At 45.8% G+C, this 27,777-nt stretch overlaps 1 protein-coding gene across 1 annotated transcript; it reads left to right on the top strand.

Moving 5' to 3' along the window:
* Positions 1-27,777, top strand: LRRN4 (leucine rich repeat neuronal 4). The gene is made up of 5 exons (XM_040351692.1): positions 1-147; positions 11,349-12,014; positions 18,612-18,816; positions 21,550-21,678; positions 26,152-27,777. Exons 2-5 carry the CDS (start codon positions 11,381-11,383, stop codon positions 27,338-27,340), a joined length of 2,157 nt encoding a protein of 718 aa, XP_040207626.1. The 5' UTR covers positions 1-147; positions 11,349-11,380; the 3' UTR covers positions 27,341-27,777.

The following is a 27,777-nucleotide window of genomic DNA, read 5'->3' as shown; positions in this document are numbered from 1 at the left end:
AAAGACACTAGAGTCCGCACATAGGTGGGAGAGAGAGAGAGACGGAGAAAAAGAAGAAATTGCTTTTTCCTTGTCTCTTTCTGCAGACCCCACATCTTCTGACCAGCCGGAGAGGACAGAGCGAAGGTCCCCCCTCTACATTCACAGGTATGTCATGATATGAAGCAATGGGGGGGTATGCTGTGTGCTTGGGGGTCTGTGATGGATTCTTTGCCAAATATGAGTACAAATTGGGTTTTTATGACCTAATCTAATTGGGTTTCCCACCATAGTGTGGGAGTGGATGGGATTTTGACTCCAATTTAGCCTTTCGGATGCACATAGTTAATCTAGAAATGCCATGGATATGTAAACATAATGAGTGATATATTATGAGTATTATACGCTGTAATAAACTAGATTGATTAGAGAACGTAACTGTGATTCTGGCTCTTAAGACAAATTTGGAAAATTTCCAAATTGCATTTCACCTGCTGCTTTCTCCAGTCTATAGAGCAGCTTTTCTCAACCTCTTTACCTTTGAGGAACCCTCAAATAAATTCTCAGGTCTTGGGGAACCTCTTCTTAACCACTTAAGGACCGGACCAATATGCTGCTACATGACCCAAGGGGTTTTTACAATTCGGCACTGCGTCGCTTTAACAGACAATTGCGCGGTCGTGCGACGTGGCTCCCACACAAAATTGGCGTCCTTTTTTCCCCACAAATAGAGCTTTCTTTTGGTGGTATTTGATCACCTCTGCGGTTTTTATTTGTTGCGCTATAAACAAAAATAGAGCGACAATTTTGAAAAAAATGCAATATTTTTTACTTTTTTCTATAATAAATATCCCCCAAAAACATATATAAAAATGTTTTTTTTTTCCTCAGTTTAGGCCGATATGAATTCTTCTACCTATTTTTGGTGAAAAAAATCGCAATAAGCGTTTATCGATTGGATTGCGCAAAATTTATAGTGTTTACAAAATAGGAGATAGTTTTATTGCATTTTTATCAAAAAAAATTTTTTTACTACTAATGGCGGCGATCAGCGATTTTTTTCGTGACTGCGACATTATGGCGGACACTTCGGACAATTTTGACACATTTTTGGGACCATTGTCATTTTCACAGCAAAAAATGCATTTAAATTGCATTCTTTATTGTGAAAATGACAGTTGCAGTTTGGGAGTTAACCACAGGGGGCGCTGTAGGAGTTAGGGTTCACCTAGTGTGTGTTTACAACTGTAGGGGGGTGTGGCTGTAGGACTGACGTCATCGATCGAGTCTCCCTATAAAAGGGATCACTCGATCGATGCAGCCGCCACAGTGAAGCACGGGGAAGCCGTGTTTACATACGGCTCTCCCCGTTCTTCAGCTCCGGGGAGCGATCGCAACGGCGCGGCTATAAACGAATAGCCGCGCCGTCGTCCCGGACCGCTCCCTGAGGGAATCCGACCGCCGCATGTAGCGGGGGGGGGGGGTCCCGATCGGAACCCCGACCCACGTCTAGGCAGGCACGTACAGGTACGCCAATGTGCCTGTCTGTGCCATTCTGCCGACATATATGTACATGCGGCGGTCGGGAAGTGGTTAAAAGAATGATACCTACATATCATGGTATATTAGCAGCATGATCAATACGTTAGTCTTAAATAAAACAATAAGTAATGCGTCTTTCCTAGCATATTTGACACCCAGAGCAGATAAATTAGTTACCGACCACCTACAAAATTGTTTTGGGCAATATTCTTAAAATGAATAACTGTGGAAAACAAAGGCAGACAGTAAAATTGTGATGTCCATTAGTGGCCAGTGTATACTCGGCCTCTTATATTGGTGGTCAATCTAGGTGGGATATCAATCCACCATTGCTCATGTCTCAAAGAACTCCAAGGAAACTGAGGAGGAACCCTGGTTGAGAAACAATGCTATAGAGCAGTGGTCTCCAAACTGCGGCCCGAGGGCCGGATGTGGCCCTTTGCTAGCCTTTATCCGGCCCTTGGGGCAGTATTGCTCCCAATGATATGAGGCACTATTCCTCCCAATGACACCAACAATGGGGCTCTCTTTCTTCCACTAATAGCAATGCTGGAGCACTATTCCTCCTCCTACTGCCCACCAACACTGGGGCCATGTTTATTCTCACCGATGCTCGGCCCTGGGGCATTTTCTACCCCCATTGATCAGAATCCGGCCCCCCTGAAGTCTCAAAGACAGTAAACTGGCCCTTTGCTTGAAAAGTATGAAGACCCCTGCTATAGAGCAGGGTTTTTCAGCCTGGGTTCCATGGAACTCTAGTATTCAATTGGTCATTGCGGAAGAAACCCCTAGCAACCTCTGAAGGAACACTCCAGGAGGTTGATAGGGGTTTCTTGAGCAATGACCAATTTCTGCCTCTCAGATAAGTTCCCACTGACACCATTGATCTTTTTAGCCATCTGTAAGGGGGTAATTCTTCCCAATGACCATAGACCCGCTAAGTAACACCCACATGTGATGATGAGCCTCCATGACTGAAAGAATAAAAATACAATGAATGTAAGGGGCAGGCCAGGAACAGGCTGGGGAAGAAATGGCTAGAATAATTCAGGGGCCTCAAACTGGTGGCCCTCCAGTTGTTGCAGAACTACATTTCCCATGAGGCATTGCAAGGCTGACAGCTACAAGCAAGGCAGAGGAATGATGGGACTTGTAGTTCTGCAACAGCTGAAGGGCCGCCAGTTTGAGACCCCTTGGCTAGATGATGCTGGATGTCCACTGGTCAGGAAATGAGGCCGGCTCTGACTTGCTGCAGCTTCTAATGCACATCCACTTTTAGAAAAATTTGGATTTGTTGTACTTATAGTTTAGGTATAATGGCTTTGTAAGGGTGACCTAAATATTTGGTGACAATTCCAGATTTAGAGCCCCCATATTGATTGTGTCTGTCATCGGAGTAGCGTCCATTTGGCTCTTACAGTTGGTGAGTCAGTCTCCACCAACTCGATGTCTGTAGATTGCTTCATATCTAATGCCCTGTACACACGGTCGGATTTTCAGTCAAAAAAAGTTGGATGTGAGCCTTTGGTTGGATATTCCGACTGTGTGTACGCTCCATCCAACATTTTCTGTCAGAATTTCCGCCAGCAAAAGATTGAGAGCAGGTTCTCTATTTTTCGCGCAAAAAAAACATGCATGTTCGGAATCAAGCAGAAGAGCCAAACTCTCAACCCTATTGAACTTCATCGATCTCGGCTCGTCGTACGTGTTGCACGTCACGGCGTTCTTGACTTTCGGAATTTCCGACAAGATTTGTGTGACCGTGTGTATGCAAGACAAGTTTGAGCCAACATCCGTCGGGAAAAAAATCCACGGTTTTGTTGTCGGAATTTCCGATCGTGTGTATGCGGCATAACAGTTGGTGAGTCTGTCTCCACCAACTCGATGTCTGCAGATTGCTCCATATCTCATGGTAGTTCATTGGTTTATGAATGTCTTACAGAAAACAATCCTTCTATGCACCGCGCTTCTCCCAACTCCATTCCCAGCCTGTTGTTAGAATACATGATATCATGTTTATTTCTAAGGCCCCGTACACACGAGAGGATCCATCCGCTGGAATTGATCCGCGGACCGGCTCCAGCGGATAGATCCCCTGGTGTGTACGATCCAGCGGATCTGTTTCCGCGGATTTTTATCCCCTGGGATGGATTTCAAGCGGATAAAAATTTGAAGACATGCTTTAAAATCTATCCGCTTGAATCGATCTCAACGGATTGATCCGCTGGTCTGTACAGACTCACCGGATCAATCCGTCCGAATGGATCCCCCGCATGCGTCGTAATGATTCGACGCATGCGTGGAATTCCTTATATGACAGCGTCGCGCACGTCGCCACGTCATCATCGCGGCGACGGCGCGACACGTCATCGCGATGGGATTTCGGCGCGGATAAATCCTCTCGTGTGTACTAGGCCATAGAGAATGTCGAGTATTTTCAATGTGATTTTTAGCTATACATGGAAAAAAAATTGCATGTATATGAAGGCTTTTTTTATTTTTTTTTCAATGTAGATTTTATTATGTACAAAAGATAGAATACATAAAGAAATAAAGTTACATAGCCAGATTCAGGTACGGCGGCGCATCTTTCAGGTGGCGTAGCGTATCGTATTTACGCTACAGCGCCGTAAGTCAGAGAGGCAAGTGCTGTATTCACAAAGCACTTGCCTCCTAAGTTACGGCGGCGTAGCGTAAATGGGGCCGGCGTACGCGCGCCTAATTCAAATGAGGGGGCGTGTTTTATGTAAATGACTCGTGACCCGACGTGATTGACGTTTTTTTACGAATGGCGCCGTCCGTGTACATATCCCAGTGTGCATTGCTCCAAAGTATGCCGCAAGGACGTATTGGTTTCGACGTGAACGTAAATTACGTCCAGCCCCATTCACGGACGACTTACGCAAATGACGTAAAATGTTAAAATTTCGACGCGGGAACGACGGCCATACTTAACACCTAGGGAGCAGCTTTATCTTTACGCCGGTGTACCTCTTACGGAAACGGAGTATCTTTACTGCGACGGGCGCACTACGTTCGTGAATCAGCGTATCTAGTCATTTGCATATTTTAGCTGAATTCAACGGAAGCGCCACCTAGCGGCCAGCGTAAATATTGCACCCTAAGATACAACGGCGTAGGAGACTTACGCTGCTCGTATCTTAGCCTAATTTAAGCGTATCTGGTTTCCAGAATACGCTTAAATTTAGGACAGTGTAGATTCAGAGTTACGACAGCGTATCTACTGATACGCCGGCGTAAAGCTTTCTGAATCCAGCTAAGTGGGTACAAAAAGTCCCATACAATGTGTAAATACAAGATATTAGAGATAGTATTAACAGGTATACATTATAAATGAATAGGATATAACAAAAACTGTATGAGTAATTTGGGGGAGGGTATGAAGGCTCATACACTACACTTAGATGGGGGGCGGGGGGGGTTTCCTCATTAAACACGCAGGTTCTGCTTCCTGCTTTGCAGGTTAACATGGTGCTTGTGCTTTACTTATTCTTCTCACAATAATATTCAAATGCCGCGTACACACGATCGGACATCCCGACAACAAAACCGTGATTTTTTTTTATACGACGGATGTTCGCTCAAACTTGTGTTGCATACACACGGTCACACGAATGATGTCGGAAATTGCGATCGCCAAGAACGCAGTGACGTACCAGGAGCCGAGAAAAATGAAGTTCAATGATTCCGAGAATGCGTAAGGATTTTTGTGCGTCTGAATTGGCTATGCAGGATCGGAATTTCCGAGCAAAACTTTTGTTGTCGGACATCTGTTGTTGGAAATTCCGACAGCAAATGTCCGATGGAGCCTACACACAGTCAGATTTTCTAACAACAAAGTCACATCGAACATTTGTTGTCGGAAATTCTGACCGTGTGTACGCGGCATAAGAGTCAGTCAACTCATTCAAAACAAAGCTCTCCCCATGTGGCCCATTTATTATCTTAAAGCGGATGTTCCACCCCAAAAAAATATTAAAAGCCAGCAGCTACAAATACTGCAGCTGCTGACTTTTAATATTAGGACACTTACCTGTCCTGGAGTCCAGCGGCGTCCGCAGCAGAGCACGAGCGATCGCTCGTCACCCTGCTGCTCCCCCCTCCATCCACGCTGAGGGAACCAGGAAGTGAAGCGCTGCGGCTTCACTGCCCGGTTCCCTACGGCGCATGCGCAAGTCGCGCCGCGCCCGCCGATTGGCTCCAGCTGTGTGCTGGGAGCCGAGTGTTCCCAGCACACAACGGGGGGGGGGGGGGGGGGGCGACGGGATGTGACGGAATGCCCGTCTTTTGCCCGTGAATGCCGGGCCGGAAGTGAGTGCAAATACCTGTCTTTAGACAGGTATCTGCACCCCCCTCCCCCCTGAAAGGTGGGGAGGGTTCCGATCAGCGGGACTTCACTTTAGGGTGGAGAACCGCTTTAATAGCTGTAAAAGAAAAGCTGTCATTCCATTCGAGAAGTGTGGTGAAAATGTAAAAATAAAAAATATATGTAAATGATAAATTTAAGAGTCCAAGATCATTTAACCACTTAACTACCGGCCGCGTCAATTAACGGCGGCACGATAGCTCCATTGTTCTGACAGGAAGTCTTCCGAGGTACTCATCTTTTAGAGCCACCTGGGGGCGCGCCCACCCGCCGCATCACTGGGAACACGATGTGCGTGCCCGGTGGCCGTGACGGCCGCCGGGCACCTGCGATTGCCCAGTAACTGAGCAGGACCGTGGATCTGTGTGTGTAAGCACAGAGCTCCACGTCCTGTCAGGGAGAGAGGAGACCGATCTGTGTCCCTTGTACATAGGGACAACCATCGGTCACCCCCCCCAGTCACCCCCCTCCCCCCACAGTAAGAATCACATAGCAGGTTACACATTTAACCCCTTCCTTGCCCCCTAGTGTTAACCCCTTCCCTGCCAGTCACATTTATACAGTAATTAGTGCATATTTATAGCACTGTTCACTGTATAAATGTGAATGGTCCCAAAATGTGTCAAAAGTGTCCGATGAGTCCGCCATAATGTCGCAGTCCCAATAAAAATCGCAGATCGCAGCCATTACTAGTAAAAAATAAATAATAAAATAAAATAATAATTATGTCCCCTATTTTGTAGGCGCTATCTCTTTTGCGCAAACCAGTCACTATACGCTTATTGCGATTTTTTTTTATTTTTACCAAAAATATGTAGAAGAATACGTATCGGCCTAAACTGAGAAAATTCTGTATTCACCAAGAACCTGCGCCCTAAGTTACGGCGGCGTAGTGTAAATCTGCCGGCGTAAGCACGCCTAATTCAAATTGTGAAGAGGTGGGCGTGTTTTATGTAAATAAAACATGACCCCACGTAAATGACGTTTTTGACTAACGGCGCATGCGCCGTCCGTGAAAGTATCCCATTGCGCATGCTCCAAATTAACCCGCAAAAAGCCAATGCTTTCGACGTGAGCGTAAATTACGCACAGCCCCTATCACGGACGACTTACGCAAACAACGTAATTTTCAAAATTCAACGCAGGAACGACGTCCATACTTAACATAGGATACGCCTCATATAGCAGGGGTAACTTTATGCCGGAAAAAGCCTAACGTAAATGACGTAAAAAAATGCGCCGGGCGGACGTACGTTTCTGAATCGGCGTATCTACCTAATTTACATATTCCTCGCGTAAATCGACGGAAGCGCCACCTAGCGGCCAGCGTAAATATGCAACTAAGATACGACGGCGTAAGAGACTTACGCCAGTCGGATCTTAGCCAAGAATACAGAAAAAAGATACGCCGGAGCAACCTAGAAGTTACGAGGCGTATCAATAGATACGCCAGCGTAACTTCTTTATGAATCTACCCCATTGTGTTTTTTTTTTCAAAATTGCCGCTCTTTTTTTGTTTATAGCATAAAAAATAAAAACCGCACAGGCGATCAAATACCATCAAAAGAAAGCTCTATTTGTAGGAAAAAAAGGACGTCAATTTTGTTTGGGAGCCACGCACGACCGCGCAATTGTCAGGTCGTGCGACGTGGCTCCAAAACAAAATTGGCGTCCTTTTTTTCCCACAAGTATAGCTTTCTTTTGGTGGTGTTTGATCACCTCTGCGGTTTTTATTTCTTGCGCTATAAACAAAAACAGAGCGACAATTGTGAAGAAAAAACAATATTTTTTACTTTTTGCTGTAACAAATATCCCCCAAAAACATATATACATTTTTTTTTCCTCAGTTTAGGCCGATACGTATTCTTCTACCTATTTTTGGTAAAAAAAAAAATCGCAAAAAGCGTTTATCGGTTGGTTTGCGCAAAATGTATAGCGTTTACAAAATAGGGGATAGTTTTATTGCATTTTTATTAATATTTTTTTTTTTACTACTAATGGCGGCGATCAGTGATTTTTTTCGTGACTGCGACATTATGGCGCACACATCGGACAATTTTGACACATTTTTGGGACCATTGTCATTTTCACAGCAAAAAATGCTTTGGGGTAGATTCACGTACCTTTTACGGCGGCGTATCTCCAGATAGGCCGCCGTAATTTGAAATCCGCGCCCGCGTATTGTTACGCCCATTCTCAAAGGCAGATACGCAAAAAAAATAGGCTTCCTCCGCCGACGTAACTTGAATGCGGCGGCGTAGAATTGTGTGCAATATTACGTTGGCCGCAAGGGGCGCTTCCGTTGTTTTCGGCGTAGAATATGCAAATTACCTAGATACGCCGATTCACAAACGTACGTGCACCCGGCGGTAGTTTTTTACGTCATTTGCGTAAAGGCTTTTTCTGCGTAAGGTTGCTCCTGCTATTAGGAGGCGCAGCAAATGTTAAGTATCGACGTCGTTCCCGCTTCGAATTTTTAATTATTTACGTCGTTTGCGTAAGTCGTTCGCGAATAGGGCTGGACGTAATTTACGTTCACGTCGAAACCAATGCGTCGTTGCGCCGTACTTGGAAGCAATGCACACTGGGATATGTACAAAAACGTCAATCACGTCAGGTCATCATAAATTTACATAAAACACGCCCCCCCTTCCACATTTGAATTGCGCGCGCTTAAGCCGGCCCCATTTACGCTACGATCAATGACAGCGCCACAGTGAAGAATGAGGAAGCTGTGTTTACACACACCTCTCCCCGTTCTTCAGCGCCGGGGACCGATCGCGGGACTTTGGCGGCACATGGGTCCCGCGGCCGCGGTCACGGAGCTTCGGATCGGGTCGCGGGCGCGCGCCCGCGACCCACGGCTGGGCACTTAAAGAGGACGTACAGGTACGTGCTTGTGCCCAGCCGTGCCATTCTGCCGACGTATATGTTCAGGAGGCGGTCCTTAAGTGGTTGAAGCGACGCAGTGCCGGAAGCTGAAATTTCGCCTGGGCAGGAAGGGTGGAAAAAGTACCCAGTAAGCAAGTGGTTAAAGTTACATTTAGGAAGGCAAAAAGCATCCAATGAATTTCAGTGGCTGAAAATTCTCCTCCATCAGGGCTTATACAGTAATTTTCTAGCAAAGTATTCTAATTTAAACTTGTAAGCAAAAAGTTCCATAAAAGGCCTGGTCTCAAAGTGGGTAATAAAACGTAATTTTTTTTATTATAAAAGTAAAAGAGGACAACATAAATCGAATGCGATGTTTGATACAGTTTTTGATAAAATTATGCATCAATATATGATTGGATGGATGGAGTACTGATTCTCAACGAATTCTCAAGGTGCTCAACAGAAATTTTGATTCCATGTTCTGTGACTTCCTGTTGAGTCTACAGGACAGGAAGTGAAAGAAAAAATCTCACCAATAGGAGTAGATATGAACATTTTACAAATCCCTGGGCAGATGGGCTATGTGCTGTGTATGCAATTCAAGGCTACTTTTACCATTTTACCTGGAGCATATTATTAACCCTTTGCCACCCATGTAACGCATAGTTGCGGCGACAAAGGGGATATGCTAAAAGGCCCACATGTGTCTATGGACAGGTTTCTGTGCTGAGAGCGCGCCATTATAGGGAGCTACTGTTCTTTAGTAATGATCGGTGAGGCTATCATGTGACTGCTGTGCCAGCCAATCACAGTGGTCAAGTGATTGGGTAGTCCTACCGACCCTGCCGGGCATAAAACCCAGTTAAAGGGGTACTGGGCGGGAAGGCCTGCCCAATCATGTGACCACTGTGGCTGCCAATTACAGTGGTCAAGTGAGCGGGCTGTCCTTAAAACCCCCACCCCCAGGCATAAAGACCCAGTTATCTTTATTTTGAATCATATATGGAAAATATATCTGAAACTGACTAGAGGAAATAATTGTATTATTTATATGAACTCATCAATGTTTGTACTTTATCTTATAACGTTATAATCTAATAAAATTAGAAATAAAGACTGGAACTGGGCGGGAAGGACTGCCCAATCATGTGCCAACTGTGGCAGCCAATCACAGTAGTCAAGTAATCGGGCAGTCCTTCCCACCCTGGGCATAAAAACCCAGTTAAAGGGGCACTGGTACTAGGCAGGAAGGACTGCCCAAACATGTGACCACTGTGGCTGCCAATCACAGTGGTCAAGTAAGCGGGCCGTCCTTAACACCCCCACCCCAGGGCATCATGAAAACCCAGTTAAAGGGACACTTTTACTGGGCAGGAAGGACTGCCCAATCTTGTGACCACTGTGACTGCCAATCCCAGTGGTCAAGTAAGCGGGCCGTCCTTAAAACCCCCACCCCCCAGGCATAAAGACCCAGTTAAAGGGGCACTGGTACTGGGTGGGAAGGGCTGCCCAACTGTGGCAGCCAATCACAGTAGTCAAGTGATCAGGCTGTCCTTCCCACCCCCTACTGGGCAGGAAGGACTGCTCAATCATGTGATCACTGTGGCTGCCAATCACAGTGGTCAAGTGAGCGGGCCGTCCTTAACACCTCTACCCCTAGGCATAAAGACCTAGTTAAAAGGGCACTGGTACTGGGCGGGAAGGACTGCCCAATCATGTGCCAACTGTGGCAGCCAATAACAGTAGTCAAGTGATCGGGCAGTCCTTCCCACCACGGGGCATAAAAACCCAGTTCAAGGGGCACTGGTACTGGGCAGGAAGGACTGCCCAATCAAGTGACCACTGTGGCTGCGAATCACAGTAGTCAAGTGAGCGGGCCGTCCTTAACACCCCCACCCCTGTGCATAAAAACCCAGTTAAAGGGGCGGTGGCAGCCAATCACAGTAGTCAAGTGATCGGGCAGTGCTTTCCACCCACGGGCATTAAAAACAAGTTAAAGGGGCACTGGTACTGGGCAGGAAGGACTACCCAATCTTGTGACCACTATGGCTGCCAATTACAGTGGTCAAGTGAGCGGGCCGTCCTTAAAACCCCCACCCCCAGGAATAAAGACCCAGTTAAAGGGGTACTGGTACTGGGCAGGAAGGACTGCCCAACTGTGACAGCCAATCACAGTAGTCAAGCGATCAGGCAGTCCTTCCCACCCCCGGGCATAAAAATCCAGTTAAAGGGGCACTGGTACTGGGAAGGACTGCCCAATCATGTGATCACTGTGGCTGCGAATCACAGTGGTCAAGTGAGCGGGCCGTCCTTAACACCCCCACCCCTGGGCATAAAGAACAGTTAAAGGGGCACTGGTACTGGGCAGGAAGGCCTGCCCAATCATGTGCCAACCAATCACACTGGTCAAGTGAACGGGCCGTCATTAACACCCCCCCTCCCCCCCCCCTTGGGCATAAAGACCCAGTTAAAGGGGCTGTGGCAGCCAATCACAGTAGTCAAGTGATCGGGCGGGGAGGGATTATTGTTATGTAGTGTTATCTACAAATGTTTTTATATTTTTCAGGGTAGTAATAGCTGGTTGCACTGGACACCACAATGATCTGCTTTTTGCTGCTCTTGAGTAAAATGGGAATGTTAGCAGCTCAGCTCAACACTACGGACCAGACCGTGACCGTCTCCAAGAACTTTACCGAACCGGAGAACATCACTGAGATCGTGTGTACGGGAAGATGCAACATCACATGTTTCCTACCCAACCAATCCCTTCAGGAGTTTCCAGCATGCCTACCCAACACTGTGCAGGGGCTGGACCTGTCCTTCAATAACTTGTCTGTCGTTAGGGACCAGGACGTGGCTGACCTATCAGAACTGCAAGGCTTGTCTTTAGCGCACAACAAAATCAAAGAACTCCTCTGGGGGAGCCATGTGCTGGCTCAGCTCGTGTCTCTGGATCTGAGCTATAATCAATTATCCGTTGTCCCAAGGTGTACGATGTTGAAGAACGTCCGATGGTTGTCCCTTGCAGGAAATCCAATCGCTCACGTCCCTTCATTGGCTTTCACGTGTTTCCCAAACCTGGCCTTCCTCAATTTGTCTTCTACGCCAATTGGAAGCAATCCATCAGCAGACATCGATGAGTCGGCATTCGCTCTGAATGTAACAGAGGTGCAGATGGACTCATTATCATCTCTGCATTTTCTTGATCTAAGTGCTACCTACCTTCATAGAAGTAAGTACAAAAATGAGGAACTTCACCCTACCGAGCCAAATTTGTATTTCTGTCCCTGGTTATTGTTCCTGTATGTATGTCCATTGTGGTCCTCCTTCCAGCTCAGAATTCCTCTTCGCTCTGCTCCCATGCCATTCATCGAGGTTGCGGTATGGGCAAATTAGGCAGCCGTGAGGCCCCTGTGGGGGCGAGGTCTAATGCCTCGTACACACGGGCAAACATGTACGGACCGTTTTCAGCGGACATGCCCGCCCGGAGATTTCTGTATGATGGCTGCACACACCATCATACAGAAATCCGCGCGTACACGATGACGCGGCGACGTGCGCGGCCCTGGAAGTTCAATGCTTCCACGCATGCGTCGAAGTCATTCGACGCATGCGAGGGATGGCGGCCGCTCGGACATGTACTGTAAGTCTGTACAGACAACCGAACATGTCCGACGGACAGGATTCCAGCGGGCATGTTTCTAAACATGTTTAGAAACATTTGTCCGCTCGAAAACGGTCTGGCGGGCAAATGTACGCTGGAATCCTGTCCGCTCGGCTGTACAGACGACCGAACATGTCTGCTGAAACTGGTCCGCGGACCAGTTTCAGCAGACATGTTCGGTTGTCTGTACGGGGCCTAAGGCGATCGCCTAATTTGAGAGCCACCTCTGCATGCCACCATCTTGAAACGAACCCAGCGCATGCTCAGACACGTTGAAGATCTCTGCCAGGGCTTTGGGACCAGGCAGAGACCCTCTGCATATATTGTGCATGTGCAACATCCTACGAACCCCCCCACTCATGCATAGACGTGCCACACATCTATATCAGGTCCCATAGACTGGCAGAGACAATGCTTTCTACTACAAGAAACAATCGCAAAGGGTCACACCAAACCTAGTGCATTATCCCACAATATTAATTCATCAGACATGAAATATGAACAAAGCATATCCCTCTATAGTGTGTACTTGTCTCAGTCCAGAGCACTAAGGCCCTGTACACACGATCAGTCCAAACTGATGAAAACGGACTGAAGGTCCGTTTCACGGTTAACCGATGAAGCTGACTGATGGTCTGATGTGCCTACACACCATCAATTCAAAAACCGATCGAGTCCAACTCAGTGACGTAAAAAACAACGACGTGCAGAAAAAAATGAAGTTCAATTATTCCAAGCATGTGTCGACTTGATTCTGAGCATGCGCGGGTTCGGAACCGATGCTTTTGCGTACTAACCATCGGTTTTGACCGATCGGTCAGGCGTCCATCAGTCTAATTTTAAAGCAAGTTCTAAATTTTTGGACTGACGGACAACAGTCCGATGGGGCGTACACACGATTGGTTTGGACTGATGAAACTGAACTTCAGTCCGTTTTCATCAGTTTGGACTGATCGTGTGTACAAGGCCTAAGTGTCACTTCTGTCTGCTGCCTCCTTCCTCTGCCATCAGTCACTTCTGACAAGTTTTCCTGACGCCAAGAGAAAAAAGGTGACAGGGAAGGAGCTCCAGCACAAATCCTGTGGTTGAAAGCCTCAGCTCTGTTCCTGTGTGAATAGGGGGTGTCCCTTCCCTCCAATTAGCTCTCAGAGCTCTCCTCACTGAGCTCTACAGAGTGTAGCTCTCCACCCGCTGCTGTCTGAAAGCTTAGACAAGCTGGCCCGGATTCACGTAGGAGATATGACGGCGTATCTCCAGATACGCCGTCGTATCTCTGAGTCTGAGGCGTCGTATCTTGGCGCCTGATTCAAAGAATCAGATACGCCAACATATCTCTAAGATACGACCAGCGTAAGTCTCCTACGCCGTTGTATCTTAACTGCATATTTACGCTGGCCGCTAGGGGCGTGTACGCTGATTTACGCCTAGAAATATGTAAATCAGCTAGATACGCGAATTCACGAACGTACACCCGGCTGACGCAGTACAAATACGCCGTTTACGTTAGGCTTTTTCCGCGGGGAAAGGTAACCCCTGCTATATGAGGCGTAGATGAGGCGTACCAATGTTAGGTATGGACGTCGGAACAGCGTCGAATTTTTCACGTTTTACGTAGTTTGCGTAAGTCGTTCGCGAATAGGGCTGGGCGTCATTTACGTTCACGTCAAAAGCATTGGCTTTTTGCGGGTTAATTTGGAGCATGCGCACTGGGATACTTTCACGGACGGCGCATGCGCCGTTCGGAGAAAGCGTCATTTAAGTGGGGTCACAATACATTTACATAATACACGCCCACATCTTCCACATTTGAATTAGGTGGGCTTACGCCGGCCTATTTACGCTACGCCGCCGCAACTCTGCTTTGAGAATACTGCACTTGCCTGTCAAAGTTGCGGAGGCGTAACGTAAATCGGATATGTTACGCCCGCACAAAGATGCGCTCTCCTACGTGAATCCAGGCCGCTGTATACATTCTGGACTTTGTAAGGGTTTACAACCACTTTAAACTGATGACCTTTAGGGGCTTTTTGGAAAATTTTAGGTACCGCATACATTATTGTTAAAATATAATTTTAGAAGACACCCCATCCCATCAGCCAGCCAGGAGGGGGCGATCAGGGGAAATCATTTGTTGCTGGCTGCGGTTCTTCATCATAAGTCACCAGAAGCATTATCAGAGGTCATTGTATGTAGCAGTCAGAGGAGGAGCTGGAGTACACATCAGAATGAGACATGTGCACTTCATTTTGGTTAAAATAAAAATTCGGACAAATTTTTGTTTTTCAGAAATTCGGATGTATCTGAATTTCCGAATTAGAATAGAACCCGAATTGAAACGAAACTGAAATAACAACAAAAAAAAAATTCGGAACGTTTTCGAATACTTTAAGAATTCAAATTGTTTTCAAATCCAATTTCGAAACCTTTATAAATTCAAACATTTTTCCAATTTCCAAAGAGAATAAAATCGAAAATAAAGGAATAGGAAAAAAAATGATATTCTATTCCCTTATTTTCTATTCTATTTTATTCTCTTTGGAAATTGGAAAAGTATTCAAATTTGAACGCTTTTCAAATTTTAGAATTTTTCTTATTCCAAAACTTTTCGAATTCGAAAACTTTTTGAAATTGATTTGAAAACTTTTCGAATCGATCCGAATTCAAAAAATGTTTAATCAATTTAAAAACGAATTCCAAAAACAAATTAAACAGATTTAAATAAACAAATTTATGTAAATAACGAGTTGAAACGCAACCATTTTTGTTTTTTCGTTCTGCACATGTCTAATCAGAATATTGATCTCAGGAAGGAAGGGAAATGAAAAAGGCATAGAATTATAAAACGTAAAGGCTTTCAATCATATTTTCTTTAACTTTGATGTTTTTTTTTATATTTTTTCCCCTAGAATTGTTAAATACAATATTCAAGTAGTATTAAACCCCTAAAAATTAAAATGTAAAATATTGTTCTGTAGCTTCCCAATCCTTTGATTTAATGGCTGCATTAATATTTATATTTTAGACTTTTTTTCCGTTTCTTATCACCTTGTGATCCAGCCAGTAACACACATAGGCCTAGATTCACGTAGGGCGGCGTAAGTGTGGGCGGGCGTAGCATATCGTATTTACGATACGCCGCCGCAACTTAGAGAGGCAAGTGCTGTATTCACAAAGCACTTGTGTCCTAAGTTACGGCGGCGTAGCGTAAATGTGCCGGCGTAAGCGCGCCTAATTCAAATTGGGAAGAGGTGGGCGTGTTTTATGTAAATAAAGCATGACCCCACGTAAATGACCTTTTGAACTTAAGGCGCATGCGCCGTCCATGGACGTATCCCAGTGTGCATGCGTCGGATAATGCCTATGACGTGAACGTAACTTACGCACAGCACTATTCGCGTACGACTTACGCAAACGACGTAAAAATATACGCTTGTTCCGACGTCCATACTTTGCATGGGCTGCGCCACCTAGAGACCTGCTTTATCTTTACGCCGGCATATGTCTTACGTAAATGGCGTAACTAATTGCGACGGGCGTACGTACGTTCGTGAATCGGCGTATCTTGCTCATTTGCATATTCAACGCGGAAAACAACGGAAGCGCCACCTAGCGGCCAGCGTAAATATGCACCCCAAGATACGACGGCGTAGGAGACTTACGCCGCTCGTATCTTAGCCAAATTTAAGCGTATCTGGTTTCCAGAATACGCTTAAAGATACGACGGCGCAGATTCGGACTTACGACGGCGTATCTACTGATACGCCGACGTAAGTCTTTGAGAATCTAGCCCCTCCTGTCTTCGGATGTCTCCACTCTGGATGGAGGAGCAATGGAGACGTCTTTAGACAGTAGTATTGTCAGTCTGGGGAGAGGGGAATGTTAGACTAGTAGATATAGATGGACAAATCGGACAATTTTTGGGGGATCAGTGACACTAATACAGTGATCAGTGCTAAAAATTATATATATACTGTCATTATATATATACTGTCACTGTACTAATGACACTGGCTGGGAAGGGTTTAACATCAGTGGTGATCAATGGGTTAACTGTGTGCCTAGCTGCTGTTTCAGTGTAGTGGGGGAGGTGCTTTTACTAGTAGAAGGCATAGATCGGTGTTCCTGCTTTACAGGAACACAAGGCCACTGCCTTCCTCCTGACAGAACGGCAATCTGCCTTGTTCACCACAGAACAATCAGTGTATACTGGTGGAGTGGACATCGGGTCTGCGGGACCCACTGATCAGCTCCTGCTGTGTAGATCCACAGCAGAAGCGAGCCGCCGCCGGCACGCACTCGCGCCCGATACCTGGAAGTGCAGGATCACGTATATATACATAATCCTGCGTAGCGCAGCCCCCCTGTAGCTGCAAATGTGCTATAGGCAGTGGTGGGGGGGCTGTACTAATGGAGGGGGTGGTTTGTCCTGGGGGCTGTACTGATGGAGGGGGGTAGCTTGTGCTAGGGGGGCTGTACTGATGGAGGGGGTGGTTTGTCCTGGGGGGCTGTACTGATGGAGGGGGGTGTTTTGTCCAGGGGGGCTGTACTGATGGAGGGGGTGGTTTGTCCTGGGGGCTGTACTGATGGAGGGGGTGGTTTGTCCTGGGGGGCTGTACTAATGGAGGGGGTGTTTTGTCCTGGGGGGGCTGTACTAATGGAGGGGGTGCTTTGTCCTGGGGGGAGGGTTCTGTACTGATGGAGGAGGTGCTTTGTCCTGGGGGAGGGGTCTGTACTGTTGGAAGAGGGGGGTGGCTTGTATTGAGGGGGTCTATACTGATGGAGGGGGTTTATACTTAGGGGAGTCTATACTGAGGGAGGGGGGTTTGTAGTAAGTGGGGGGGGGTCTATACTGAGGGGTGACTATACTTTGTGGAGGGAGGGTCTGTACTGAGGGGGGGACTATAGTTGGAAGGGGCCGTCTGTAGTGAAGGAGGGGGGTCTGTACTGTAGTTTAAAAAAAGTCTGTCTTAGGCTGCATTCACACCTGAGCGTCGGTCGTTGGGTCGTTTTTTCCGGCGTTTTTTTCTGGCGTATTCATGCTTCGATGTTTTTGTACTTTATTACGTACGTTTTTTATTTTAGCCAATAGGAAAAATGATCATCTTTTCATCACTTGTTGCTATGTTGGTAGATTTTTTTATCTTCTGCCTAGATGAAATGTTCTATTGATTAAAGCGACAAAATGCTCGTAGCAAACGCTTGTTGTCGCGCTAGTCGCTTAAATCGTTTCCATTACTTTCTATGGGAAATGGAAACGCTCAAAAACGCCCAAACCGCCCGATACGCGCGACAAAAAAGGGTCCGGAACTTGTTTGAGCTTCAGGCGTTCAGCGTCAGGCATATTGGAGTGGAGATGTGAACCATCTCCATTCAGAATAATGTATTTTTTCCCCCCTAGCGTTTTTGAGCGTCGCGCTTCAGGCGACAAAACACTCAGGTGTGAATTCAGCCTTACTGGCAACATCACTAGGTAAAAAAGAAAACTAATGCAGCTATCACATCTAAGAACTGGTAGGCCCCATACACACGATAGAATCCATCCGCTGAAAAATCCCAGCGAATGGGTTTCAGCGGATAGATCCTATGGTGTGTACACTCCAGCGGATCTGTTTCCGCTGATATTTATCCCCTGGGATGGATTTCCAGCGGATAAATATTTGATGACATGCTATCAAATCTATCCGCTGGAATCCATCCCAACAGATTGATCCGCTGGTCTGTACAGACTCACCGGATCCATCCGTCCGAAGGGATCCCCCGCATGCGTCGTAATGATTCGACGCATGCGTGGAATTCCTTATATGACAGCGTCGCGCACGTCGCCGCGTCATAATCGCGGCGACGGCGCGACACGTCATCGCCAGAGGATTTCAGCGCGGATTTCGATTCGATGGTGAGTACACTCCATCGCATGGAAATCCGCGCAAATCCTCGAGAGGATTTATCCGTGGAAACGGTCCGCTGGACCGTATCCGCGGATAAATCCTCTCGTGTGTATGGGGCCGTAGGCTGCAGTATAATATGTTTTCGATTTGGTACATCGAATGAATGACAAAAAAAAAGGAAAAATGGAAAATGATATCGGAGAGAGTAGGCGGTGTGATGACATCAGCAATATAACGGTGATGTAATAACCAATGAGACGTCTGACTTTCTGTGTTGCAGTTGATGAAGGGTGGGGGAAAGATTTACCAAATCTGAAGGAGCTTCGCCTCCAGAAGATGATCTCCATGGAAAGACTGGAAGGCGAGCTTCTGAAATGGTTTCCCCGCTTAGAAGTTCTGGACTGTTCCGGCTCCTCGGGACTCTCTCACGTCAGGACAGAGATATTTATAAATGCTTCAGAATTGAAGAGTCTCTCGTTTCACGGGTAAGTGTTTCTATAGAACCATTATATTGTAGAAATGTAGAGATCGCGGGGGGCGGGGCTCTATGGGATGTACAGTGATAAGGTTGAATTATTAGTCTAGAGCTGGGGACCCCAAAAAATATGCCCCGTGGGTGGGATGCCGTCCTCTGCTCACCTTTATCAAGCAAAATTCCTCCCACTGATATGAGGAACCATTTCCTCCACTGACACCAAAAATGGGGCATTGTTTAATCCACTGATACCAACAATGGGGCATAATTCCTACAACAGTGGGACACTATTCCTCCCACTAATACTAATGATGGGGAAATATTCTTCCCAGTAATGCCAACAATGGGCAACTATTTCTCTCATTATTACCAACAATGGGGAATTTTTCCACCCACTAATACCATAGATGGGACACTATTCCTCCAACTAATACCAATGATGGGGCACTATTCCTTCAACTAATACCAACAATGGGACACTATTTCCCCCACTAATGCCAATGATGGGGCACTATTCCTCCCAATAATATCAGTGATGTGGCACTATTCCTCCCACTAATACCAACAATGGGCAACTATTCCTCTCATTATTACCAACAATGGGGAATATTTCCACCCAATAATACCATAGATGGGGCACTATTCCTCCAACTAACACCATAGATGGGGCACTATTCCTCCAACTAATACCATAGATGGGGAACTATTCCTCCAACTAATACCAAAGATGGGGTACTATTCCTTCAACTAATACCATAGATGGGGTACTATTCCTCCAACTAATAACCAATGATGGGGCACTATTCCTTCAACTAATACGAACAATGGGGCACTATTTCCCCCACTAATACCAACGATGGGACACTATTCCTCCAACTAATGCCAATGATGGGGCACTATTCCTCCCAACAATATCAGTGATGTGGCACTATTTCTCCCACTTATACCAACAATGGGGCACTATTCCTCCCACTAATACCAACGATGGGGCACTACTCCTCTCAATAATACTAATGATGGGACACTACTCCTCCTAATGATACCAATGATGGGGCACTATTCCTTCCAATAATACAGTCGATGAGGCACTATTCTTCCAACTAATACCAATGATGGGGAACTATTCCTCCTAATAATACCAATGATGGGGCACTATTCTTCTCACTATTACCAATGATGGTGCACTATTTCTCCAACTAATACCAATGATGGGGAACTATTCCTCCCAATAACACCAATGATGGGACAGTTTTCTCCTAAAAATACCAATGGTGGGGCACTATTCCTCCAACTAACACCAATGATGGGGCACTATTCTTCCAACTAATAGCAATGATGGGCAGGCACTATTCCTCCTAATAATACCAACAGTGGGGAACTACAGTATACATTATCCAGAATTACCGCATACATAATTAGCCTGTTTTGTGACATATTTTGAGTACATTTTAATGATAATGCCACTCAATATTAATGTTCTAGTTTTTGGTGGACCTTGGCAGTGGCGGCTGGTGCTCAAAATTTTTGGGGGGGCGCAAACGAAAACAAAAACAAAAAAAACAATTGCAGCCTCACTGTGCCCATCAAATGCAGCCACTGTGCCATCAATTGTCACCACTGAGCCATGCCATCAAACGCAGTCACTGTGCCATGCCATCAAACACAGCGACTGTGCGTTCAATTGTCACCACTGTGCCATGCCATCAAACGCAGCCACTGTGCCCATCAATTGTCGCCACTGTGCCCTTTAATTGTCACCACTGTGCCCTTTAATTGTCACCACTGTGCCCTTTAATTGTCGCCATTGTGCCAATTGTTGCCACTGTGCCCTTTAATTGTCACCACTGTGCCTTTTAGTTGTCGCCACTGTGCCCATTGATGCCACTGTGCCCATTGATGCCACTGTGCCCATTGTCGCCACTGTGCCCATTGTCGCCACTGTGCCCTGTAAAATGCACCCCCCCCCCCCCCGGCACTTACCTTTCTGGGGGTCAGCAACCCTCCTTCCACGTCCCTCTGTGTCTTCTCCCACCCTCGATGACGCTTCAGCCAATCAGGTTACCGGTAACCAGAACCGGTGAACCTGATTGACTGAGACGCCTGTCAGTCTTATCCAAGGAACGCACAGCCGGTACGTCCCGAGGATAAGCATTCAGAAGCCGACTACAGCCTCAGGGCTGTACTCGGAAAGCCTATCATAGCCGCTGGCTCTGATAGGCACTTCCACACAGCCAACCAGCTGCCGTTATTCAGGTGGCCGTCGCTCACCATCCGGCCATCTGAATAGTTGGCGGCAGCAGCGAAAATACATAGATTCATGCAATGCATGAATCTATGTATTTCAGTGGCAGTGCGAGAGCCTGAGGGGGCGGCGCTCCGGCGCCCTCTATGGACGGACCGCCACTGGACCTTGGAGAGTCTCAGGGACTCCATTGGTGAGATCTCAATGTTGGGTTCCTGGGTCTGCACAGCTGCTGTCACCCATATGAGGAGTCTCATTCTTCTTGTTGGATTATTCATGTATTTATGTTCTTATTTATTTATTTTGTATCATGTGAAATGCAACAAGAGCACTGACAGTATGAATACCCCAAAAATGGGAGGAACACCCGAAACCGCCATGGCAGGGAGATCTCACAAAGGAGTTTCCTAGAGATGAATGGTGGTTCAGCCAACCGGGTTCTCTACTTATAACTATAAACTGGCCTTTTAATACAATTCTGTTTATTTTGTCATCATGCAGATGTAACCTGACTTCCTTCCATCCATGGAACATGACTTCTACCGTTGTAGCTATTGACCTCAGTGAAAATCCATTAGAGTGTAGCTGTGAACTGGACTGGCTTCTATCAGACCGCATAACACTGACCAGGTAACAAACGGGGGAAGATATTCATGACATCATTTCATACGTTGTTATCAAATGTTAGAAAAAAGTAAGGGCCAGATTCTCAAAAAAGCGCCTATCTTTAGGCGGGGGTAGCGTATCTCAGATACACTACGCCGCCGTAACTTAGAGCGGCAGGTCCCGTATTCAGAAAGGACTTGCGCTCTAAGTTACGGCGGCGTAGTGTAAATGGGCCGGCGTAAGCCCGCGTAATTCAAACTAGGCTGGTAGGGGGCGTGTTGTATGTAAATGATCGGTGACCTCACGTAAGTGACGCGCTTTACGAACGGCGCATGTGCGCGCATGCTCAGTAACACGTAGAATTTTCAAAGTAAATTTCACCCGCTCAATGCTTAGTCGACATGAACGTAACCTACGCCCAGCCCCATTCACGGACGACTTACGCAAACGACGTAAAATACGACGCTGTTCGTACGTTTCCGAAGTCCATACCTAACATGACTTACCCCTGCTTTATGAGGGGTAACTTTACGCCGGACCAACGCCTTACGTAAATGACGTATCTTGATACGCCGGGCTCACGTACGTTCGTGAATCGGCGTATCTAGCTCATTTGCATATTCGACGCGGAAATACACGGAAGCGCAGCTAACGGCCAGCGTAAATATGCACCCCAAGATACGACGGCGTAAGAGACTTACGCCACTCGTATCTAGGCAAAATTCATGCATAACTGATTGTAAGAATCAGGCGCATAGATACGACGGCGCACATTCGGACTTACGACGGCGTACGTGGAGTTACGCCGTTGTAAGTCCTTTGAGAATCTGGGCCTAAGAGGTTACCAGACGGCTCGCTTTTGGTTCTCCAATCTGGAGCATAGATCCCAACTGTCCCTGTTTTTGAGGGACTGTCCCTGATTTGGAGCAATGTCCCTCTGTCCCTATTTCCTCCTCAATTGTCCCTCATTTTGGTCTGATCTATATAGATGTATATAAAATGCTCTTTTTATCTTTCATCCAAATTCTAAATTGCTGCATTTGTAAATTCCAAAAGCCAAACATAAAGGAAAAAAAAAAAAAAGGGACTTGTGTGTTCAACTATTTTTGTTGTTGTATAATTCTCCTTTAATGGGGCGTGGCAGGGGGCGTGTCCTTTGCTTGCATACTTTTGCTAATAGGTGTCCCCCATTCTGATCCCAAAAAGTGGGGAGGTGTGCTGGAGTAGTGATGAAATAAAGGAAGTCAACAAGATCACTGATAACCAATATAGGTTATCTAAAGGGAAACATTTCCTTTATTAGTATTGTATCAGTACTTTTTTTTTAACCATTTAAGGACCAGGTCTATTTCTGACATTTGTTGTTTACAACTTAAAATCAGTGGGGCAGATTCACATACATTTAGAACGGTGCAGCGTATCAGAGATACGCTACGTCGTCGTATCTTCCCTGGCTTTAAGTCGAATCCAGGAAGATTTTGCGCCGTAAGTTACGGCGGCGTAGTGTATTTCTGGCGGCAGAATTCAAATCGGCGATTAGGGGGCGTGATTCATTTAAATGAAGCGCGTCCCCGCGCCGATTGAACTGCGCATGCTCCGTTTCAAAATTTCCCGCCGTACTTTGCGCGAAATGACGTCGCAACGACGTCATTTTTTTTTAACTTGGACGTGACTTACGTCCTTCCCTATTCACGGACGACTTACGCAAAAAATAAAAAAAAATCTAATTTCGACGCGGGAACGACGGCCATACTTAACATGGGAAGTCTAACTATACACCGCAAAACACCAGCTTTAACTATACGCCAGAAAAAGCCGACTACAGACGACGTAAAAGAATGCGACCGCCGCGCGTACGTTGATCGTCGGAAATAGCTAATTTGCATACTCGACGTGGAAAACGACGCAAACTCCACCTAGCGGACGCCGAAGTATTGCATCTTGGATCCGAAAGGCGTACGAGGACGTATACCTGTTGGATCTAACCCAGATGCCGTTGTATCTTGGTTTGAGGATTCAAACTAAAGATACGACGCAGGTAATTTGAAAGTACGCCGACCTATCAGTAGATACGCCGGCGTACTCTCTCTCTGGATCTGCCCCAGCATTTTTTGCTAGAAAATTACTTAGAACCCCCCAAACATTATATATAAATGTTTGTTTTTAGCAGAAACCCTAGAGAATAAAATGGAGATTGTTGCAATACTTTATGTCACACCGTACTTGCACAAGGGTCTTATAAATATTTTTTTTTGGAAAGAATACACTTTTTTGAATAAAAATAAGAAAACAGTAAAGTTAGGCCATTTTTTGAATAACCTGATACCTAACTTGTCATGCTTTAAAATTGCGAATGGAATGGCGATAAACTACGGTACTTAAAAATCTCCATAGGCGACGCTTTAATTTTTTTTTTTTTTACAGGTTACCCATTTAGAGTTACAGAGGAGGTCTAGTGCTAAAATTATTGCACACGCTCTAACGATTGCGGCGATACCTCACATGTGTGGTTTAAACACCGTTCACATATGTGGGCACGATTTACAAATGCGTTTGGCTGAAGCCATTTATTATCAACCAACTGTGTTTACTCTTTTTAAATCATAATGACAACAGAAACTACAAAATGACCCTGATCAAAAGTTTACATACCCCAGTTCTTAATACTGTGTATTGCCCCCTTTGACATCAATGACAGCTTGAAGCCTTTTGTGGTATTTGTGGATGAGGCTCTTTATCTTCTCAGATGGTAAATCTGCCCATTCCTCTTGGCACAAAGCCTCCAGTTCCTGTAAATTCTTGGGCTGACTTGCATGAACGGCACATCTGAGATCTCCCCAGAGGGGCTCGATGATATTGAGGTCAGGAGACTGAGATGGCCACTCCAGAACCTTCACTTTATTCTGATGTAGCCAATGACAGGTGGACTTGGCCTTGTGTTTTGGATCATTGTCATGTTGGAATGTCCAAGTACGTCCCATGCGCAGCTTCCTGGCAGATGAATGAAATGTTCCTCCAGTATTTTTTGATAACATACTGCATTCATCTTGCCAACATTTTTGACCAAATTTCCTGTGCATTTGTAGCTCACACATCCCCAAAACATCAGGGATCCACCTCCGTGTTTCACAGTAGGGATGGTGTACCTTTCAGCATAGGCCTTGTTGACTCCTCTCCAAATGTAGTGTTTATGGTTGTAGCCAAAAAGCAAAATTTTGGTCTCATCACTCCAAATGACTTTGTGCCAGAAGGTTTGAGGTTCATCTCTGTGCTGTTTGGCATATTGTAAGTGGGATACTTTTTGGCATTTGTATAGTAATAGCTTTTTTGTGGCGACTCGACCATGCAGCCCATCTATCTTTCTTCAAGTGCCTCCTTATTGCACACCTTGAAACAGCCACACCACATGTTTTCAGAGAGTCCTGTATTTCACCTGAAGTTATTTGTGGGTTTTTCTTTGCATCAAAAACACTTTTCCAGGCAGTTGTGGCTGAAATTTTAGTTGGTCTACCTGACCGTGGTTTGGTTTCAACAGAACCCCTCATTTTACACTTCTTGATTAGAGTTTAAACACTGCTGATTGGCATTCTCAATTCCTTGGATATCTTTTTATATCCCTTTCCTGTATTATACAGTTCAACTTCCTTTTCCAGCAGGTCCTTTGACAATTCGTTTGCTTTCCCCATGACTCAGAATCCAGAAACGTCAGTGCAGCACTGGATGAAAGATGCAAGGGTCTGTCAGGAGTGCAGAAACTCATTAACTTTTTATACACACACACTAATTACAAGCAAACAAATTACAGGTGAGGGGTTGTTACCTTTATTAGCCATTCAAACCCTGTTGTGTGCATGTTATCAGGCCAAAATCACCAGGGTATGTAAACTTTTGATCAGGGTCATTTGGGTAGCTTCTGTTGTCATTATGATTTAAAAAGAGTAAACACAGTTGATTGATAATAAATGGCTTCAGCCAAACACTAAGAGCCGGTTCACACTGGGGCGACTCGTCAGGCGACACAGCCGCCTGACAAGTCGCTCCCCATTGTAGTCAATGGAACCGTTCTAATAGGAGCGACGCAAGTCGCTCCGACTTAGAAAAAGGTTCCTGTACGACTTCGGGGGCGACTCGGGGCGATTTGCATTGACTTCTATACAGAAGTCATTTTGCAAATTGCCTTAGAAGTCGTCTTCAGGTCGCCTGGCCGAGTCGCCCCCGAAGTCGTGCCGCCCTAGTGTGAACCGGCTCTAACCATGAGAGAAAGAAAAGTTTTTGTGTTATCATTCATATTCTCTGAAAAATGGCCAAGAAATTCTGCCAGGGTATGTAAACTTATGAGCATATATATATATATATATATATATATATATAAATATATATACACACATGCGTGTGTGTTTAAGCTTTGGTGTGCACATCCTAATGCAATAGGCTGCACACGCTTATGGTTGTGCTGTTGGAATAGGTCCAATGTGATTGTCTTTTGGTTTATTCTAGGAAAAGTGAAACTCACTGCCACTCTATAAAAGGAGGAGATACACCATATTTTTCCTTAGTGGAGTATCTTAATTTCTGCCAATTAAAGAAGAATCCTTCACAAAATAAGGTGGAAGATTTCAGCATGACAACACCAACCACAACCAACAACATCACCGACATTGTAACAACAGCACAAAAAGATCCTGTGACAGCCACACCAGGTCCAGAGGAGGAGATGGGACAAAAACCCCACCTTCCAGCACTTCCGGAAAGTGTTACTGTTTATAAAACAACAGCAGCCGATTCAACTATTTTATCCACTAAAGCACAAACAAACCCAGATATTCAGGGAACCATCAGTCTCGATGATGGAAGTGGCTACACCAAGGGCAGTATAACGTCCATGAATGGTCTTGGTGGACCTTCAAAAGACAGTAAGTACACAACAGCGTCAACATTGACCACCAAAGAGTTCACCAGTCCATCGGGCAGCACCAAAGCCGGGTCTGGTCAACCCATTCCAGAAGACAGTTCTAATGAGGAACCAGCTGGCAGTCCCCGGGATTACACACACGATTATGATGATGAGGAGAGTCCACCAGAGAGATCAACGATCCCCATCTCAATATCAGCCTGTGACTATGATGGCTGTAGACACCTTCAAACACCCTGTGCCGAAATTCAGGAACTGACCCCATGCTTGTGCCCCGGCCTTTCAGGAGAGGATATCATTCCAGATCCACCATATTTGAAGAATGTATCTGAGATAACAGACACATCAGCACTGATCCAGTGGTGTTCACCGAATTCCATAGTGGAAAGATACCAGCTTGTGTATCAGTCTGGTGACCAGAACAAGACTGTTGATAACATTTATGTGGCCATGAGACAATACACTTTGTATAACTTATCACCATACACTACCTATAAAGTATGCGTGGTCGCCTTTAATAAAAAAGGGCAAAGCGAGGCAGAGAACAACGGGTCTAGGGCTCCCTGTACGGAATTTAATACCAAGCCAAGTTACATTATGATGCTTGCTATATTAGGTGGTTTGGGGGGGTTCTTTCTGGTAATTATTACTGTATTGGCTGCCTGCTTGTATAAGACATGTAAAAATAGCATGGTAAACCAATACGACACCCATCTGGTGTCCTACAAGAACCCGGCATTTGAGTACCATTTGACCATTCCATCTTATCATTAAAGAGGAGGGTTCATGTCTCTCTTCAGGACTCGCTCCATCTAAAAACATATTTGTAATAATTTATAAGAAATTCAAAGTTCTTTTTAAAAGTCTGGATCACAAGGTGCCTACTAAGTTTCTTGCCCAACAAACCTTCTTCTGTGCCCCAGCTGGGAGTACCCCAAATTATCAACTCCGGATCTGCATGGCAAAATGAAAACCGTCATGGTTTAGGGTAGTAGAAGAAAAGATTTGTTTAAAGCAGGGATGCCCAACCTTTTGAATAGCGAGAGCCACTTAAGCGACTTGGTAACCGGTCGTAGGCCACAATGAGTGAAACGGGCAGAGGACAGACGCATGATTCCTCGATGGACAGCTCCATTCTCAACACCAATGCTCTGGGATAGCAGGTCAATAACCTACAATCTGGGCTTGCCGCCCCGCCATCCAAGAGCAGG

Source organism: Rana temporaria, chromosome 4, assembly GCF_905171775.1.
Source record: "Rana temporaria chromosome 4, aRanTem1.1, whole genome shotgun sequence".
Classification (NCBI taxonomy): domain Eukaryota; kingdom Metazoa; phylum Chordata; class Amphibia; order Anura; family Ranidae; genus Rana; species Rana temporaria.
Note: the sequence above shows the minus strand (reverse complement) of the source record. Positions and strands in the feature narration are given on the sequence as shown.